Below are 18,639 nucleotides of genomic sequence, written 5' to 3' on the forward strand. Positions count from 1 at the left end.
ACATAGTATTATTTTTAATAAACATCACCAATATGTATTAAACCATTTTTAAAACTGCATACATTTTTTTAAAAAATGTTCCAAAAATGTTAACAGTGCTATTGCAGAATTCATATTTAAATTCTGCTACTCCCTAACATTTGAAATGTGGATTCCTCAAGCTTCCACTTTCACATACTTTTAAAGATCTATATTAAGTTAAATCATCTGCGAATTTCAAGTGAGTGGCAGAGGTATGCCCCATTTCTTAATGTTATCAGATTAAGATTCCTGAACTTAGGCTAATAAATTAGAGTTTCTGTTTTTATGTCTTTGTTTATTTGACCTACAATACTTCAGCCCCCAAATTCCTGATAGTTCACAATAACCAAAACAAAAATGAAATATCCATGGAATAAATTAAAATAAATAACCATAAATCTTGAAAAACACAGTTACAATTACAATAATTCTTGGCATCATAAATCATTATAATTCTTCTAGAACAACTTTCATAAACATGCCTGCCTCCCCAAGCTCAGTTTTCACTGGCAATGAGCTGCAAGAGGCTGTCATAGCTGAAAACGGGGCCTCAGCAAGTGATGTTGAGCTGGCCACACCCCTGGCCATGTTCACCCTGGCCATGCCACCATTCCCCCCAAGGTCAAACCAAATCCTGATGCAGCCCTCAATTAAATCAAGTTTGACACCCCTGTCAATAAATCTGTAATAAATCTGCCCCTTATAAATTTGAATTTAGAATACCCGAGTGTTTTATCACAGGTGTTCCTTGTCTTTGAAAGGAGATAAAATACTTGAGACAAAACACAACCCAGTCTTAATAATAACATTTCACCATACTCTAAGCAGTTTATTAAATATAATAGAATAACAGAGTTGGAAGGGACCTTGGCGAGCTTCTAGTCCAATTCCCTACACTACTTCAGACAAATGGTTTTCCAACATCTTCTTGAAAACTTCCAGTGTTAGTATTTATTAATAGTTTCTACAAATAAAGATGGTGTCCTATAAATTGTTCCTGGGGTTATTGAGTGATGGTTCTCCGCTCCGGCCATTAGTATGTATGAGTGATGACTGTGTGCTGTTTTATTGGATTAATTTTTTACTTGTTCTTAGTTATGTATTGGGGTATTTTAAATTTTTATCATGTTTTTATTGTTGTAAGCCTGAATCCGCAAGGAGAAGGGTGGCCTATAAATTCAATAAATAAATTCAATAAATAAATAATTTCCACGTCAAACATGTAGAGCAGTGGTTCTCAACCTTTCTAATGCCGCGACCCCTTAATACAGTTCCTCATGTTGTGGTGACCCCCAACTATAAGTCTAGTGCCACCTCTCCCAAGAAAGCTTTAAGCTGATTGGCAGGAAGGTCAGAGGGATACATCCACTGTAAGCGCCTGATTGATCGGATTGTAAAAATATGTTCCAAGGCGCCAGAATAGAAGCTTTAGTTCCTAACACCATGGGAAATTTGTCTTTTCCCATGGTCTTAGGTGACCCCTGTGAAACGGTCGTTCGACCCCTAAAGGGGTTCCAACCCCCAGGTTGAGAACCACTGATGTAGAGCTTTAGCGGTAATAAGTAGCAGCCTGAATTGTATCATTTGAATAAAGGTGTAATTTTTTGGTGATAAGGGTGAGCAAATAAATGAATCAGCATATTTTGTAATAACTGAATTTCTGGGTGTTCTTCAAGATCAGCTTCATATAGAATGCATTATAGTATAGCATGCGTTATAGTAAGCTTTGTTTGGGATTCATTAATTTAACGCTTAGCAGGAACATAATTACAGATAAGCCTAGCCTGCCAGTAGCTGAACATACAGTCCAAAAAGAGCTATCCTACCTAACCAGTCCAATTTTGTATTTCTTCCTTCCTACTTCTTGTCCTTTCTGAAGTCATGAACAGCATAATAGAAGCAAGAGGGAGATAATCAGAAAGTATTGTATTTAAGATTCTACTGCTTTAAAGCCAGGGATGTACAAGCTGAAGAGATGAGATATCTCCTATAAGTAGTAGGTTTCAGTGAGAGGTCTATTTTTACCCTCTCTGGTTAGAGCACATTTTTACAACAGACCTATTATTACAAGTATGAAATGGATGGCTTTATAAAATGCCTTCCAACAACCAAATTCACAGGCATCTCCTTTGCAGTCCAGTAATCAGTCTAGCGACTAGTGATATTATTGGGTTTTTGAAGCTAAGTGTGAATGAGCCCATAGTCCAAGTTCACCTCTTCAGTGATTCATTAGAAATAATGATGATGTTCTCTGCTTTTTGATATTCCTTGTATTTCAGTTGTTTTATGTCTACGATTTCTTCATTGAGTGTTTAAAGAAATATTTTTTAAAAGAATGGCTTTTAAAAAGCTTTTAAAAAACTATGGTGGGAAAAATAAATTTTCCCAATCCAATGATTATAGGCCCGTCAAAATTTAGCTTTTTCAAAGGACTTCCAAACAGTCCTCCAGAACAGTAAGCATACTTAAATCTAAGTGGTTTTGGTGTAAGCTGTTCAGGAAAAGCTAAACTATATATTTTTTTCCAGACCTGCCACTTCTTTTTTCTTTTTCTACAAAATAGACAAGGAATAAAGTTTTTAAAATGCCAGGTAACTCTTATGCACATAGTTCCATTGATGGCTGTCTTTTTCATTTATCAAGCCAGTGAATAAAGGAAATTACAAACATGCCCTGAGGACAATGTTTTATTTTTGGTATGTCCTGCAGCTTCTACAAAGTTCAGAGGAAAAATCCAGAAACAAATATACCTTCCCTACAATCTAAAAACATTTTTAATGTGTATTTACAGATATTTAGATCGGATATCATTTAATATCTAATACAGTAGTATTATTTTCCCAATATCTGATTTGACTTTCTATATCTTTGACATTCTGACATGGAGAATAGAGACCCAATGACATGTCATCCTAAAAAATAGGCTACTTTTCAAATTTTATATCGTATAAATGTTTTATTTTTAGCAGTATGCTTTACCTATAGAATTGTTCAGCAAATAATTATAAAGATGTATTTGCATTGTGGGCCAATTATGCATCGTAACAATTATTTTTATTATTTGAAACAAAATTATTCAACAGAATTGCTCAGAAGCAATCTTCAACTTTTTTAACCTTTCTTAAAGGTTAGATTCTCTAAACTCCTGCAAATTTTGACAGCAGGGATGCTTAGAAAATGTGTAGTGATAGAACAGCCTGATTGAAGGTTTCATAAGTGCTGCTGTCCAAAATCACCAGCCATGCTTGAAAGTAGTAATTCTTGATAGAACTTAACACTCTCAATTGACTTGTAACTGCAGATGTCAGGGCCACCTGCTTTAATATCACAAAGCTTTGCTTTACACTATGAGTTGTTTTTCTTTAATTACCAGACATTTTATGCCTTTGATGTTGAGTTTACTCTGGAATTTATGCAACCAAATGTTCCTTGGAAGCTGTTTTTATGTACAATAGCTAGATAATTCCATTTTTAATGTACAATTAAATGTAACATAATTTCAACTATTATATTCACAGTATTTTGGTCCTGATTCAGATTCACATAGTTCTGCATGCCTGAAAGGCTTGAGAATCCTAAAATAAAATATTACTATTTCTTCCTTGATACTGTAACTTTTTATTATTTATATTAAATTAGTATTATTCTACATTTATAGACTGCAGAATCCCTTAGGACTCAGATAAAAAACATAACATAAATCAACCAAACAAAAGGTGGAATGGCATTGGGCCATACAGCCTTCTGTTGTATGAATCTCTCTTAGGTCCCACAGAGTTGGCCTTCTCCAGGTCCCGTCAACCAGACAATGTTGCTTGGTGGGGCCAAGGGGAAGAGCCTTCTCTCTGGGGGCCCTGCCCCTCTGGAATCAGCTCCCTGCAGAGATTTACATTGCCTCCACCCTCCTTGCCTTCTGTAAGAGTCTTAAGTCTCATATATGTCACAAGGCTTGGGGCAATTAGATCTTAGGTCCCCTGGATTATTTATTATTATTATTATTATTATTATTATTATTATTATTATTATTATTATTATTAATTGAATTTGTATGCCGCCCCTCTCCGCAGACTTGGGGCGGCTCACAACAATGATAAAAAACAACATGTAACAATCCAATTTAATAAAACAACTAAAAACCCTTATTATAAAAACCAAACATACACACAAACATACCATACATAACTTGTAATGGCCTAGGGGAAGGAATATCCTAACTCCCCCATGCCTGGCAACAAAGGTGGGTCTTGAGTAATTTGCGAAAGACAAGGAGGGTGGGGGCCGTTCTAATCTCTGGGGAGAGTTGATTCCAGAGGGCCGGGGCCGCCACAGAGAAGGCTCTTCCCTTGTGGCCCGCCAAACGACATTGTTTGGTCGACGGGACCCAGAGAAGGCCAACTCTGTGGGACCTTATTGGCCGCTGGGATTCGTGCAGTAGAAGGTGGTTCCAGATGTATTCTGGCCCAATGCCATGTAGGGCTTTAAAGGTCATTACCAACACTTTGAATTGTGACCGGAAACCAATCGGCATCCAGTGCAAGCCGCGGAGTGTTGCAGAAACGTGGGCGAATCTAGGAAGCCCCACGATGGCTCTCGCGGCCGCATTCTGCACGATCTGAAGTTTCCGAACACTTTTCAAAGGTAGCCCCATATAGAGAGCGTTGCAGTAATCGAACCTCAAGGTGATGAGGGCATGAGTGACTGTGAGCAATGACTCCCTGTCCAAATAGGGCCGCAACTGGTGCACCAGGCGAACCTGGGCAAACGCCCTCCTCGCCACAGCCGAAAGATGATGTTCCAAAGTTAGCTGTGGATCGAGTTGTGGATCGAGGAGGACGATGATGAATGTTATGTATGGCTGAGGTCTGAATGTGTACGATTGATTTTTAAAATATTAGGGATTTTAGTTTAGTTATTTAGTTAAATAATTGGATTTGCCATTGTATTTTATTGTTTTTTATTATATGTTGTAAGCTGCCTCGAGTCTTCGGAGAGGAGCGGCATAGAAATCCAATAAATAAATAAAGGCCAAATGTCCTCTAAAAGTGCTCTGTTGTCAGAAGTAAGTTAGATTCCATTAGGAGGCTGTCTCAAAGAACAGTGCAGTCATCAGGGTTGGGCCCTCATCTCCCTAAAACAGAGAATTACCGTACTAATAATTTATCTGGAGTAGATTGAACTGGCCAGTTTCAATGAAAATATGCAGTTTTGTTTTGCATTCTCCTAGCATTGCAATAGGTTTTATCCTGTGAAATTGGTGAAAAAAAAACCCCAGCCATACCTCTACCTGCAGTTTCAGTAGGAGCTGTGCACTTGCTCTTCAGTAGCAATGCCATCCCATCCCAATAAATCACTGTAACAAGCAAAGCTAATAGACAGATAATTTCATTTTACCAGGATTCAATTTAAGCCTGTTCTGTTCCGTACAGATTTTTACGACCTCTAAGCACTGACAGAATTACAACAGCACTGCCAGTCTGGCTTGGGATAGTAATATACAGCTGAGAATGATATAGCAGTGTTAGTGAACTCCAAATGTCCCTGTGATTTCAGGTAAATGTATAAATAGGTGAAGAGAACTGATCCTTGTGACACCTCATGCAGGAGTAGCCATTGAAATGATCTCTTATCCCGACAGCACTCACTGGAACTACCAGCCAAGGAAGGAGAAAAAACACTGCAACACAGCGCCCTTACTCCCCAACTTTTGCAAGTATCCAGAAGGATACCAGAGTCAAAAGATCAAAGACTGAAGACACCTTAAAAAGATTAGGATGCATGTTCTGCCTGACATCTACTGAAATCTGTACTGTCTACATTCCATTTCTGAATCTGAACCTTGATTGAAGACAGTCTAAATAATTCATTTGTGGCACTCTTTAGGTGACTGAGACTGAGCAATAGCTGTCCAATAACTTTGAATCCAGAGTGGACCTCAAGAATAGTGTATTTCAGAGCCTGTTTCAAAGCTACCAAAATTATTTTGTACTGCAATAAAACATTAACTGTCATTTAAGTTCGCGGAATTACCTCCCCCCAGGGAGGACTGGAGGACAACTATGTCAAGAATTGTGTTAGAAAAGACTCAATCCCAGACCAGCATTTATAAACTAGAGATTGAAGATCCAATAACCAAAAGACAAAAAATCTGCATCACCAATCCAGCAACCAAGTCCAGAAGCCCATGGAGGAGCCTTGCTGGACAATAGGGTAACCAGTATACCAACAAAAACCCTAGGTTTTTTCCCTGTGGTCCAACTTAATACCTAAGCACCTACAACCTGCCACTACAGGAACCCTGTCACATCAATATTACAGCCCTCCCTAGTCCTGACCTTGAGATATACACAGGACCAAAAAGCCTGCTAGATAGAATTCAAAGAAAGCAATATTGCTGACTTTGCTCAGCCACATCTCAGTAATATATGTTAGGTCTGCCCACTCATCCATCACCATCACCAAATCATTATGGACATAGTGTTTACCAGTAGCACTCCGTAGCCCAGTACATTAGTAATCCAGCTATCTCATCCACAGGTTGGTCTTGCCAAGTCCAGAAGAGATCACCATAAGGATGATTAAATTGAATGGCTTTCAGTTTTTTTATAAATAGTACAAGTGGTCCTCAGGTTATGGTGGCAATTTGGACAGGAATTATCACTAAGCAATCTGGTTATAAAGTACAATCTCAAATGATTGCATTCATTAGCAGTTATGACTGTCCTGGATGCTTTATTAAACAAGAACCATGCAAGATAATAATTATAATAATTAATTTATTAGATTTGTATGCCACCCCTCTCCGAGGACTTGGAGCAGCTCACAACAATAAAACATCATATACAAATCCAATGTTAAAACAGTCTTTAAAAATCCCCTATTAAAACAGTCATACAGCCCAAACACACCATCCATAAAGTCAAAGGCAGCTAAGGATATATCAATTCCTCCATGCCTGGCGATATAGATGAGTTTTCAAAAGTTTGCGAAATGCAAGAAGGGTGGAGGCAGTCCTAATCTCCGGGGGGAGCTGATTCCAGAGGGCCGGGGCCGCCACAGAGAAGGCTCTTCCCCTGGGTCCCGCCAGATGGCATTGTTTCATCGACGAGACCCAGAGAAGGCCAACTCTGTGGGACCTAATCGGTTGCTGGGATTCATGCGGCAGCAGGCGGTCCCAGAGGTATTCTGGTCCGATGCCATGTAGGGCTTTATAGGTCATAACCAACACTTTGAATTGTGACTGGAAACTGATCGGCATGATCATTGACTTTGCTTCTGGGAAGCCAGCAGGAAACATTAGGAATCACATGACTGTAGCTTGCTACAATGTCAACACAGTTCCATGACCATGGGCACATTGTGATAGTCTAAATCAAAAGAACCTGTTATTACATTTTCCAGTGCCACCTTACCTTGAACAGCTGCTGAATGAATGGTTATAACCAGTGATGGGCTACCAAAATTTTTACTACCACACTGTGGGCATGGCTTATGCATTTTGTTTCAACATCTTTCAGTGCAAATTGGGTGTTCTGGGATGGAGCTCCAAATTTTGCAACCGGTACTGCGTTCCTGTAGGAGCCCATCACTGGTTATAACTTATAACCCAGGTACCACTTGTATAGTAGCCCTGTACCATATTTTCAGTATTCTAAAGACTGAAGGAAATGAAACAATAGTGTTAGTTACTTGAGGGTAAGTAGTGGAAGACTTATAAGAAAGGATTAATGGAGGTGTGTGTGTGTTATTTTGTTATTTTTAATTCCTTTTTTGTGCGTCCACATATTATAACCCAGTGGATCTACTGTATTTCAAATTGTAAGACTACTTGAAATGCCATTTCGGTCTATTTGAAGGTGATCAATTTGCATTGATGCAAAATTCATACCAATAGATATACAGTGGTACCTCGGTTTTCGAACGCTTCTCAGTTCGAACAAATCGGTATTCAGCCAGAAAATTCAAGAAACTTTTGCCCTGAAATCCGAACAAATATTTGGAACTCGAACACTCGAGAGAGCTGAAGACAGAAGCCGGCAAGCTACAGCGAGAGAGCCGGGACAGAAGCGGGCGAGCGAGAGAACTGAAGCCGGAAGCCGGCAAGCTACAGAGAGAGAGAGAGAGAGAGAGAGAGACACGGGGACAGAAACAGGCAAGCTAGAGGGAGAGACAACTGAGAAGGGGAATTTATCTTAAATTGTTTCGGTTCTCAACCAAATCAGTTCTCGACCACACTTCCAGAATGAATTGTGGTCGAGAACTGAGGTACCACTGTATATCAAACACTATCCAATCTTCCAACATATATTTTGAAGTACAGTATATGCAGGCCTGTTGACTGCATTTCCTAAAAGCCAACTAAGTTTTAAATAATGTATGGAGACTGACGGAACAGAGAAGCCATGGCTTAAGCCAGACAGCAAAGAGGTGCTACAGGCAGAAAGGCTAAATAATCTGGATAGGCAGGTGCAGTCAGTTCTGATTGTAGTTACACACTCCATAAAAGGTCACATTTGTACCTTAGAAGTTATTTTGATTCATTATTGCCTGTAAAAGGACAGGTAGTGATGGGGCATATTTTTCCACTTTAGTATATACAAGCTGTAATCCAGTCAAGAAAAAAATAGATCTGGATGCTATTATAGTTATGCTAGTTATATTTAGATTAAATTTTTGGAAGGTATTCTATATGGATCTTTAAAGATACTTAAGGAATTTCAACTGTTGCAAAATACATCTGTTTGCATGCTTATTAGAGTAATAGCTTGCATGTACTACAGGTAGTTGTATAAAGTGCCACGACACTTCCAGAACCCGCTCAAAGCATGAAACATGTAAAGTGACCAGTGATTTTATGGCAAGCATTTTGAAGAATTATATGTATTCACAGAACTGTTTATTTTTTAAGATAAGTATCAGAGGCGTTGCTTCATCAGCTAGGTTGGTTGAGTCTCAGGAATACCCTACAAGTCTTTTATACTTGCACTCAAGGAATGTTTAGTTGGCTACTTTGATTGGCTTGAAAAATAAACTTGCATCAGATTGATTTCAATTAATGTATATGTATATGCTTTATTGATATTTTTGGAATTATATTGTACCATATCCACGGAATTTTATTTCTTAATTTATACTTCTTATTATATTTTTGTCTATCTTTTCATTGTATTCATTACCTTAAACAGTCTTTGTTCCAAATGGAAGGAAGTTTCTTAATTAGTGAAATAAATAAATCTCTGTTTTTGGCAATGAAATCATTGCAATTCTGTAATTGGTTTAAAAAGCAAGAAATATTCAGAAAATTATTTATCTTATGGAATAGATTTCATAGATTACAGTACTAAATAAAGCACATAATACTGTGGTATACATAAGATGGAAATAGGTAATCAATTTGTAAGGTATGAGGAATTCAAGAAGTTATATATAAGTTATAGGTTACATTTTGAGATACATTTGTTCATCAGATTGCCATAAGTATTCTATATATTAATATCTGGGTCATTTAGCCAATTAAATGCAATGTATTCTGTAATTTATTAGTCATATATAGGATGCATATATATGTACAATATGCCATCTATCTACAATATATAATAGTACTGTCTTAAAGGCATTTGGCATGTGATTTTTTGTGTGTGCAAGATCTATTAATAAATTAACACACTATAAAGAGAAAATCTGAAAAGCAAATTTAAATTTTATGATACTTTCAATTAACAATGTTAAACAAGCTTCTGATGAAAGTGTATTTTTAAAAGAGGGCAATGAAAAGATTATCTGAAACTTGATTACTATATATCTCTTTTAATGTTCTGTTCAATAAATGTAAACGTTGTCAATTGTAGAAATTATTTGCTGATTTTGGCCTCTAAAACTTTGATGAAATTATTGTTGTAATATGATTTATAAACAATTGAAATCTAATTTATTAATAATGCAATTGGAGTCTTCTGATTTAGTTTTATTCATTATTTCACTGAATCTAATTTTCATAAATCACTTCTGAAACTATTTTTTTTTAAATTAGCAAAATTTCTGATCTAATGGTATTTCTCAAGTTTATTTCAATAGTGAACATAGCAAAAGTTACCAAAGATAAGAGTAAAAAAGCAAAATGAAATTCAGGGAGAACAGATAGCTAACCATGCATATGAATAAAACATTTAACAATAAGATAAGTATTACTTTGGCATTATCCTTTCCCAGTATAAGCCATGTGAGTATTAAAATATTTAAGTGTTCAGTGCAATTCCTTTCTGAAATTCAAGAATATCTGCTTTAAAGTTTCATTGGGTTTTGGAAATCAGCGTTGATGATGTCATGCTTGTTTCTTTATTTCTTTACAAAAAGCCTGGCTTGTTTGCTCCATTAGAGCAGGGGTATCAGACTTGATTTCATTGAGGGTCACATCAGGGTTGTGTTTGATCTTGAAGAGCAGGGTGAGTGTGGCCAGCTGGACCTGGCATGTATCGGCAGCACCTGTGGTGGCTCAAGCACTCTGCCAGGGAAAATGGGCTTCCTGCAACCCTCTGAAAACGAGCTCGGGAAGGCCTCCTGTGGCCTCCCTGAGCTCCATTTTTGCTAGCAGAGGCACTGTGGGCCGGTCTTTCGCTGTTCCAGATCTAAGCATCTCACGGGCTGGATCCGGCCCCGGGCCTTGAGTTTGATACCCCTATTTTATGTTCTATTTCATTAGAGTGGAGAAAAAATATGGCAAATGTGACACATGTTGCACTGGAGAAAGAATAAATAAATGAAAACTTACTAAACATACCAACAGTCAGTGTTTAGGTTTGCTGCATGTCTAGTCTCCGGGTTTCTGTTATGTGATTAGCTGTTGTAGGCTGGGTTTAAGTGACTATTTGTAATTCACCACGAAAGGCTAATGGGATGAAGTAAGTATCATTGCCCAAGATATTAGGCAAATCATTAAGGCACATGAAATTGGCTTTGTTAGAAGAAGTGGCGGTTCATCATTTTATTTTGGGCAATAGGCCTGTCTTTGCTCACAAAAATAATCATGAATCTAATGAAAGAGACTGCAGTTCAAAAAAAGCTCAAGCCCTTGAGCTTTAAACAATTCATTAGGCTATTCATAATTCTTCAGTAAGAGACTATCAAGGCAATCCTTCTAAAAAGAATTCTAAATTTATCATTCTAAGGATATTTAATGGGTCTTTTTGGTTTCAGTGAAGGTTTAAATCTTTGGCTATAAATCTATACTAAGGACTGTTAAAATAGCACATTTTTTAGACATTTATGCTATTATTTTCAATGTAAGAAAAAGATTTTTTAAAAATTAAATCTTAACTGTAAATAGCAGTCTATTGCACAAAAAGTTCCTTTGCCATTTTTGTTGGGTTTATAATGTTACAAAAACAGAAAAAAAGAAAAACAAATTTTCTTGAGTTTTAGGCATGGTGATGGGATCGGTAGTACATGTATAAAATGAAAGTCAAACAAGCATAAAGCATAAAAAACAATCAGGACAAGAATGAAATTTTGACCTCGTAAGAACTTGTAAAAAAATGTTATAATATTGCAAGTTGATTATATATAATGCAATGGATTAAGATATTCATAAGATATGTACTTACTACTGCTCTGTGACAGACAAAGTATCTGATATACTTTAAATAGTAAACCAGTCAATTTTTGTAAAAGATCTATAATTTTAATCAAAACTTTGTTTCACTCATTGAAATTCTGATATTGCTGCTTACAAACATTAAAGTCAATCAAAACTTCAGTAGCTTGTGAAATCAATATTTTTAATACCCATATTGATTTCTATGGGAAATATTAGTCTGTTTCTAAAATATTTTTTTAAAAAACAATGTTTGAAATTTCAAAGGAGATATATAAAAATTGGTTATTGATTAAATTGCTTGGGGTGAATGAACCTTAGGCATATACAATGAACATGAATCACAGAATTATTATTCACTATTACCTTGAATTGCATTACCTTGCATACTACCTTAGTCTCTTAAACCTGCTATGTCAATAACCTATTATAACTACAATGCAAAATATGATATAAAATATATGAACACATTGACATACATTTCTCTCCAGTTTAGGGACTATTCATAATATTCATAAATATTGAACTGTTGCTAATAATTTTCTGATTATATGTAGAGAATTAAATTTTTAAGTGGGATGAAACTTAAGCAAAATATCTTGCTTTTTGGAAGTTTATTTATTTGCTTGTAACATTTTTGAGAGGAGGAAAGATGTGAGAGAGAAGCAAGCTGAAAACGTGGGTACAGAATGAGGGTATAAAATTGTCCTCAAAAATGGAATAATGTAAGAGTTGGTATAAACCAATTCCTTCTCCATAATATGGATCCAGATGTAGAACATGATCCATGGATCCTTTTTATAAAGAAAAAGATGTTTCTTCAATTCCACAGATATTGATTAAAAATAGATGACTATGACATTTAGTTTAATTCTCACTTAAATATTAAAATGATTTCAGGCTCATGTTTTTAGCTTAAAAATTAAAAAACTGTGAGTAAATTATTAGAGCAGAATGAAAATATAAAACAACTGATACATTAGACAAAGGTCACATCAGAATGAGACCTTTCATTTTATTGGTGGTTTAAATGTAGCAATCAGTTTTAGTTAATCTTGTTTTGTGAATACTAAAGCCACTATTTGTTCATTTCTTGGACTGTTGTTGGGTAACGGTATCAACAAGTACTTTCTCAACATTAAAAGCTCCTATTTCTTTTAAGGTTCAGGATAGTTTTCTTTCAAATTATTATTTTTCATTTGTACAGCTTTTGGGTGGTTCAAAATTAATTTTCTCGCTTATACTTTACAATGCTTTGGTAATACTGTATGTATATTAGTGATAATCATAGAAACAAAATTGTTCTGAATCTTATTCTGCTCTGTTTTTGCTGGCAAAGGCACCGCCGGCTAGTCCTTTGATGTTTCCAGGGTGTCCCTGTGGGCCAGATCTAAGCATCCCGCAGGCCAGATCCAGCCCCCTGGCCTTGAGTTTAATACCGCTGTTCTGTGTTCTAATTCTTATGATCAGGTGGTAATGACTCAACAAACTCCCTTCAAGATATATTTATTAATTTTAGAAATGCAACAAATAATTTTGTTTTGATTTTACAGTATATTACATACAATATAACAGTTCATACAATATAACATGTAACCCAAAGAAACATGAGAATGGGAAAAGGTAAAAAATGTTATGCTCATTTAGTCAGATATAAATTCAGCTGTATTAAGTGAGTTTTACCACTAAGTCTTAACAAAATATTCATAGGCTTCAATCTTAAGCTTTATTAAATACTAATGATTAAATTCTCTTTGTATCCTGTTAAATTCTCTTTATATCCTGTTAAAATGTATATCGTTTTTTTGAATAAGGCTCTTTCGTGCAAGCTTAAAATACAAAATGAAATCAATTATGTATATGATCCTAATTTTCTGACAGCATGTTTTCCAGTAAGATTTAGGAAAATGTGAAGAAGTATTTGAAATACTGAAAGTTTTTAATTATTAGATAATACTAGTTTCTCTTCACTGTCTATGACAGCAATAACCTGGTCCTCCTCCTTTACCTGTTTAGTTATTTATTTTAAACTGTATAATAGGTGTGCCATTAAATCAATGTTTACCTCTCCTGATATTGTATTGACAATTTCAGGGGTTGTAAAATATAACAGTGATTCTTTTTAGCTTCATTTTCCATTTGTTGTATCGGTATTTCTTTTCATAACATTACAGTGGCAACTGATGGGAGCCCAGACTAACACAATCTCAGAAGAATAACTTATTTTCTTTAATCTGTCCTGTCATTAATAGGAACCAATGACAACATTTTAGTGCCTGTATGCATCCTATGTGCTTTGGAAAATGGCTAGGATGCTTCCATGTTCTTATTCTAAGACACATAAATCTAGTAACATTTTTAAAAAATTCATTACCCATACTTGAAGACATTAATTGATGGAAAGCAAAAACTGATAAACAAATCAATCAAAACTTTTATTTTACTTATGTTCCAGAGACAAATTGGCATTGTAGCTGTCTACAATACCTAAAATGCATAACCATGATGCATGCAAAATGAAGTCCAATTATGTACAGATTTCACATATGAAAATATAAAGGGAAACCACATTTTCCTCATTCTCCTTCATTGACTTTACAGATCATTTCTCCACCAAACCTCAACATCTAACCAATATTTGAACAATTAATATTCATGTTTGTCCACTGTATAAATATGCAGTTCTGTTTCCATTGAACTTCTTGGAGATATTCAAAATAAATGAGAAATAATTCAATATATCAACAGATATTCAAAATTATCACAATTAATTCCTAGTGAAACCTGGATATGATGAAGTAAAGAAGATGAAGAAGATCCAGAGAAGATGCAACAGATGCAACAACCTGTTGTCATTGATTTGGTGTACTCTATATTTAATTTTAATTCCATTTTTTAAATTTGACTTTTATTACTAGACCATGTAAATTCTTCTCATTTTTGGCTATCACAATAGCAGCATCAGTGTAGCGCAGATTATTGATATTTCTTTTTCCAGTTGTAAAATAACATGCACCTTCTTCTAATGAAATCCCCTCTGATATATATTCACTATGTAAGTGGAATAAATTCAGCCTGGTTTCATTTCTTTGCCAACCTGGAGCCAGTCTGTTTAACCTTGTTTTGACTATACTGTGGCTTCCTGGCCTGTGTATAGGTTAAATGAAGACAACAAGATGTTCTAGGGTTTCCCATTTTTCTAAGGATATTCCACAGCTTAACATGATCAACACAATAAAAGACATTTGTATAATCAATGAAGCACATACTGACTTCCTTTTTGTATTCTTTGGCTTTCTTAATTATTCAGAGTGTATCAGAAGTAATGTCTTGTATTCTATGGCCTTTTCTACATCCAGCTTAAACATACGGTATCTCTTTTTCTTAGTAGGGCTGTTAGCTGCATTGAATAATTCTAAGCATTATTTTGCTGGCATGAGATGGCATAAGTGAAGCAGTATTTTATAAGATACGTACATTCTTTGGCATCAAAAGAAAAAGTTTCTTGCTTGGTCCAATCATTTCAGCATCTGGTGTATATGTACAATAACACTACTTTCAGATAGTATGTTGTCAGGTCTCAGCAAAACCTAGGGCCCTGGCTAATGGCAAGTAACTGCCTTAAATAGTGATCATGACTGGTACCTTATTGTACATAATATCCTAAAAAATAGCTTTCATTATTTCCTCTGTAGTGAAATCTAGACAGCTGTAAGGTTTAATTAAGACCCAAAGTATGATGTAACTTGAACTGGCTCTTAATTACCACTTAGAGAAAATGTCTTGTGTGACTTAGATCAAATAATATTTACTGACCATTTTCTACCAAGTATTTTCCATTCTTTCTTTCTCATATGAAGGTATAATATAAGATCTGGACTGTAAAATCTGGATGCCTACCAGATGATAGCATAAAGGTCAACTTTTCTGTATATCTCTGCTTCTATGTAATTACAATCCAGATCTTAATTTGATAATTTAATTTAATTCCTCCAATGTGTTCCTTTTGTAGCATCCTACTTTGTAGCTTTTCCTTTCCACTTGAGCTGACTACTAGTTCCCCGTTTTACATTCTGCATTTGCTCTGAAAAGGCTGTATTGAGTATTTTGAAGGTAGACATTTTACTTTTTTAGTTGAAATTAGTATTCAATTCTAGCTTGCTTTTAGTGCTGCTTGCTACTATAAGAACTAAGAAGAAATTCCCTGACAGTTAGAACAATTAACCAGTGCAACAACTTGCCTCCAGAAGTTGTAAATTCTCCAACACTGGAAGCTTCAAAGAAGAAATTGGACAACCATTTGTCTGAAATGGTATAGGGCAGTGATGGCGAACCTTTTTTCCCTTGGGTGCCGAAAGAGCGTGCGTGCTATCATGCATGTGTGAGTGCTCACACCCATAATTCAATGCCTGGAGTGGGTGAAAACAGCTTCCCCTGCCACCCGAAGGCCCTCTGAAGGCCGGAAATGGCCTGTTTCCCAACTTCTGATGGGCCCCGTAGGCTCGTGTTTAATCCTCCCCAGGCTCGAAAGGCTTCCCTCATCCTCCTGGAGGCTCTCTGGAAGCCAAAAATGCCCTCCCAGAGCCTCTTTATGAGCCAAAAATCAGCTGGCCAGCACACGCATGCACATTGGAACTGAGCTAAGGCAACAGCTCGCGTGCCAGCAGATTTGACTCTGTGTGCTACCTGTGGCACCCATGCCATAGGTTCACCATCACTGGTATAGGGTTTCCTGCCTGAGCAGGGGGTTGGTCCCTTCCAACTCTGTTATTCTATTCTATTCTATTCTATTGCAGATGCTGACACCCATGAATTTCTATTTTTCATAGTTTTTCAGTGATGCTATATCTCTTGAGGGGAAAAAAATTGTGTGATACTCACATCTGAATTAACCAATCCTTAACTAACACTCATGTACCACATTAAAAGAGAAGAAACACTACATGGAAATATTAGATGCTTGAAATCTGTGAGTCTATTAGATGAAAGGAAAAGCAGAAAGGCCTTCAAGAAATAAATTGTTAGGGCAGGAAAAAGTCATAAGAACAAAAATGGTAATTGTGACCCCCTTCCCCCACCAAAAAAAAAAGACTTTCCGGGGTTAATGTTATGGCAGAGATATAGCTGATAGATGACAACCTAGTAGCAGATTACCTTAAATGTCCATCAAACAAAGCCTGCATTGCCAACAGTGGTTTAGCACAACTTGCATATAAAATGAAGAGAGTCTTGGCTTGAGATTGTTGGAAGGGAGGCATAAGAATAATAAGAAACATATTTCATTTTTTCCCTAATTTTCATGTTAGCAATACTTACTTGAATGCAGATTTTCCTTATATTCTTATAGGATCCAGTTAAAGTCCTATAATCTCTCAATAAAACTACATAGGTGCATAGATGCAGTCCATCTAAAATATGTTAGATTTACAGTAGTTGTACATGTGCTTAAAATAAAATTAGTAAAAGTATACATATTGGGGAGTGTCATATGATTGTTTTTGTGATATTTATTTTCTTGTATAATGGGAAGAAATTGATTCCAAATGTGTTGTCTTGACCTCCTACTCCATACATGTTAGTGCCTAACCTTAAATGATGTTTCTCCAGTCTCGGCTGTATTTACAGTAATTATATGCATAATGTAGCATATTATTGTCTGGATTTCCTGTTTAATCAGTACAGAGCTTTTTACAAGTGCAGCTGAAAAGGGCAAACAAAATTAAAGCTTTATATACCAAAACAAGTTTGATTTGCTAAGCTCCCAGCATTCCAAAGTACACAAATTTGTTCCACTAAGTTTTCCGATGGCTTGCAGATGGGCAATGATTAATCAGAGAGCTAACTGAAGTAGTTTGCAATTAAACTGGAAAGCTCTGAAGCATGCTAATTGAATCAGAAAATTAGAGGCACTGAACAGTAATTGGCTATTTCTCATGCAGCAGGTGCCAGGCCACTCATCTGTGGAACAAGGTATTTAAGGCACATTAGCACTAGTAAAAATAGTTCTTGATATGGAACAGCTAGATTTTCTGCTCATTTTCACCATGGATGCCAAAACATACAGCTGGGGTGTCTAGTGTTTCAATTCATGTTAGTTTTTGTAGCGTAAGCACATATAAAGCTTCTGTCGTGCAACCTGTACAGAAACCACGAGCATTTTATAAATGACTCTAATGTAGAGAAACACAATAAGTAAGATATCTTTATTGGGCCAGATTCTATTAGAAATCAGAGAATACCACAGAAATTATACAAAACCGTCACTGAATATTGTTGCAAAAGAGGTTGACCTAAGAAAAAACGGAATTATTAGAATGTCCTGCTTGGAAAAGCAAGCACACACATATATATACACCTTGAAATGACATCAAGCTACAATATCATTTTTCATTCTAGGGTAATTATAGGATATATATGTCTGCCTTACTTTACTCTTTAAAATTAAACAATTGCGTCTCATAGCATGTTAGTAATGTTATCGGGTTTCAGAGGTTAAGGTGGGAAAAAATTTAGGTTGCAGTGACCACCTATGTTTGTGGTTTGATGTAAAAACTGATTGTGAGCAATCCTATACTACAACCAAAGTACAGTATTGGATTTCAGAAAAATACATTTCAATGAAATGGGGGAATATTTAAATAATGAATTAAAGGGGAGGGATAAAACAGCAAAAGCGAGCGCCCAGTGGACTGTATTTAAAAAGGCCATCTTAAAAGCCACTGGACTGTATGTAAGGCATATAACTAAAGGGAAAAGGAAGAAGAAACCCCTGTGGTTTAGTAATGATGTAAGGGCTATAGTCAATGAAAAAAAGTCTGCCTATAGGAGGTATAAAGAGTCTGGAAGTATAGCTGACAGAGATATGTATAAAATGAGACAAGGAGGTGAAATAGATAATAAATGCTGCTAAAGCCTCAAAAGAGGCATATTCTTTTGTGTGTGTGTGCCTGTAAAGAAGGGGGATAAAACCTTATTCAGATATATTAGTGATAGGAAGAAGAAAAACTGCAGCATCACGAAGCTTAGTACCG

At 36.0% G+C, this 18,639-nt stretch overlaps 1 protein-coding gene across 6 annotated transcripts in view; it reads left to right on the plus strand.

Annotated features, from left to right (window-relative positions):
• Nucleotides 1-18,639, plus strand: part of ARB2A (ARB2 cotranscriptional regulator A) — a 253,315-nt gene that overhangs the window by 186,258 nt on the left and 48,418 nt on the right. Inside the window, exon 11 of one of the 6 annotated variants that reach the window (XM_070743037.1) lies at nt 14,387-14,835. The exons of 4 other annotated variants lie outside the window; for them this stretch is intronic. In XM_070743037.1, coding sequence (XP_070599138.1) covers nt 14,387-14,526 — 140 coding nt within the window. In that variant the 3' untranslated portion in view covers nt 14,527-14,835. Of the gene's footprint in view, nt 1-14,209; nt 14,266-14,386; nt 14,836-18,639 lie in introns of those variants that run through there. One more of the 6 variants, XM_070743040.1, reaches the window with a different exon arrangement.

Source organism: Erythrolamprus reginae, chromosome 2 (assembly GCF_031021105.1).
Source record: "Erythrolamprus reginae isolate rEryReg1 chromosome 2, rEryReg1.hap1, whole genome shotgun sequence".
NCBI classification, from domain to species: domain Eukaryota; kingdom Metazoa; phylum Chordata; class Lepidosauria; order Squamata; family Dipsadidae; genus Erythrolamprus; species Erythrolamprus reginae.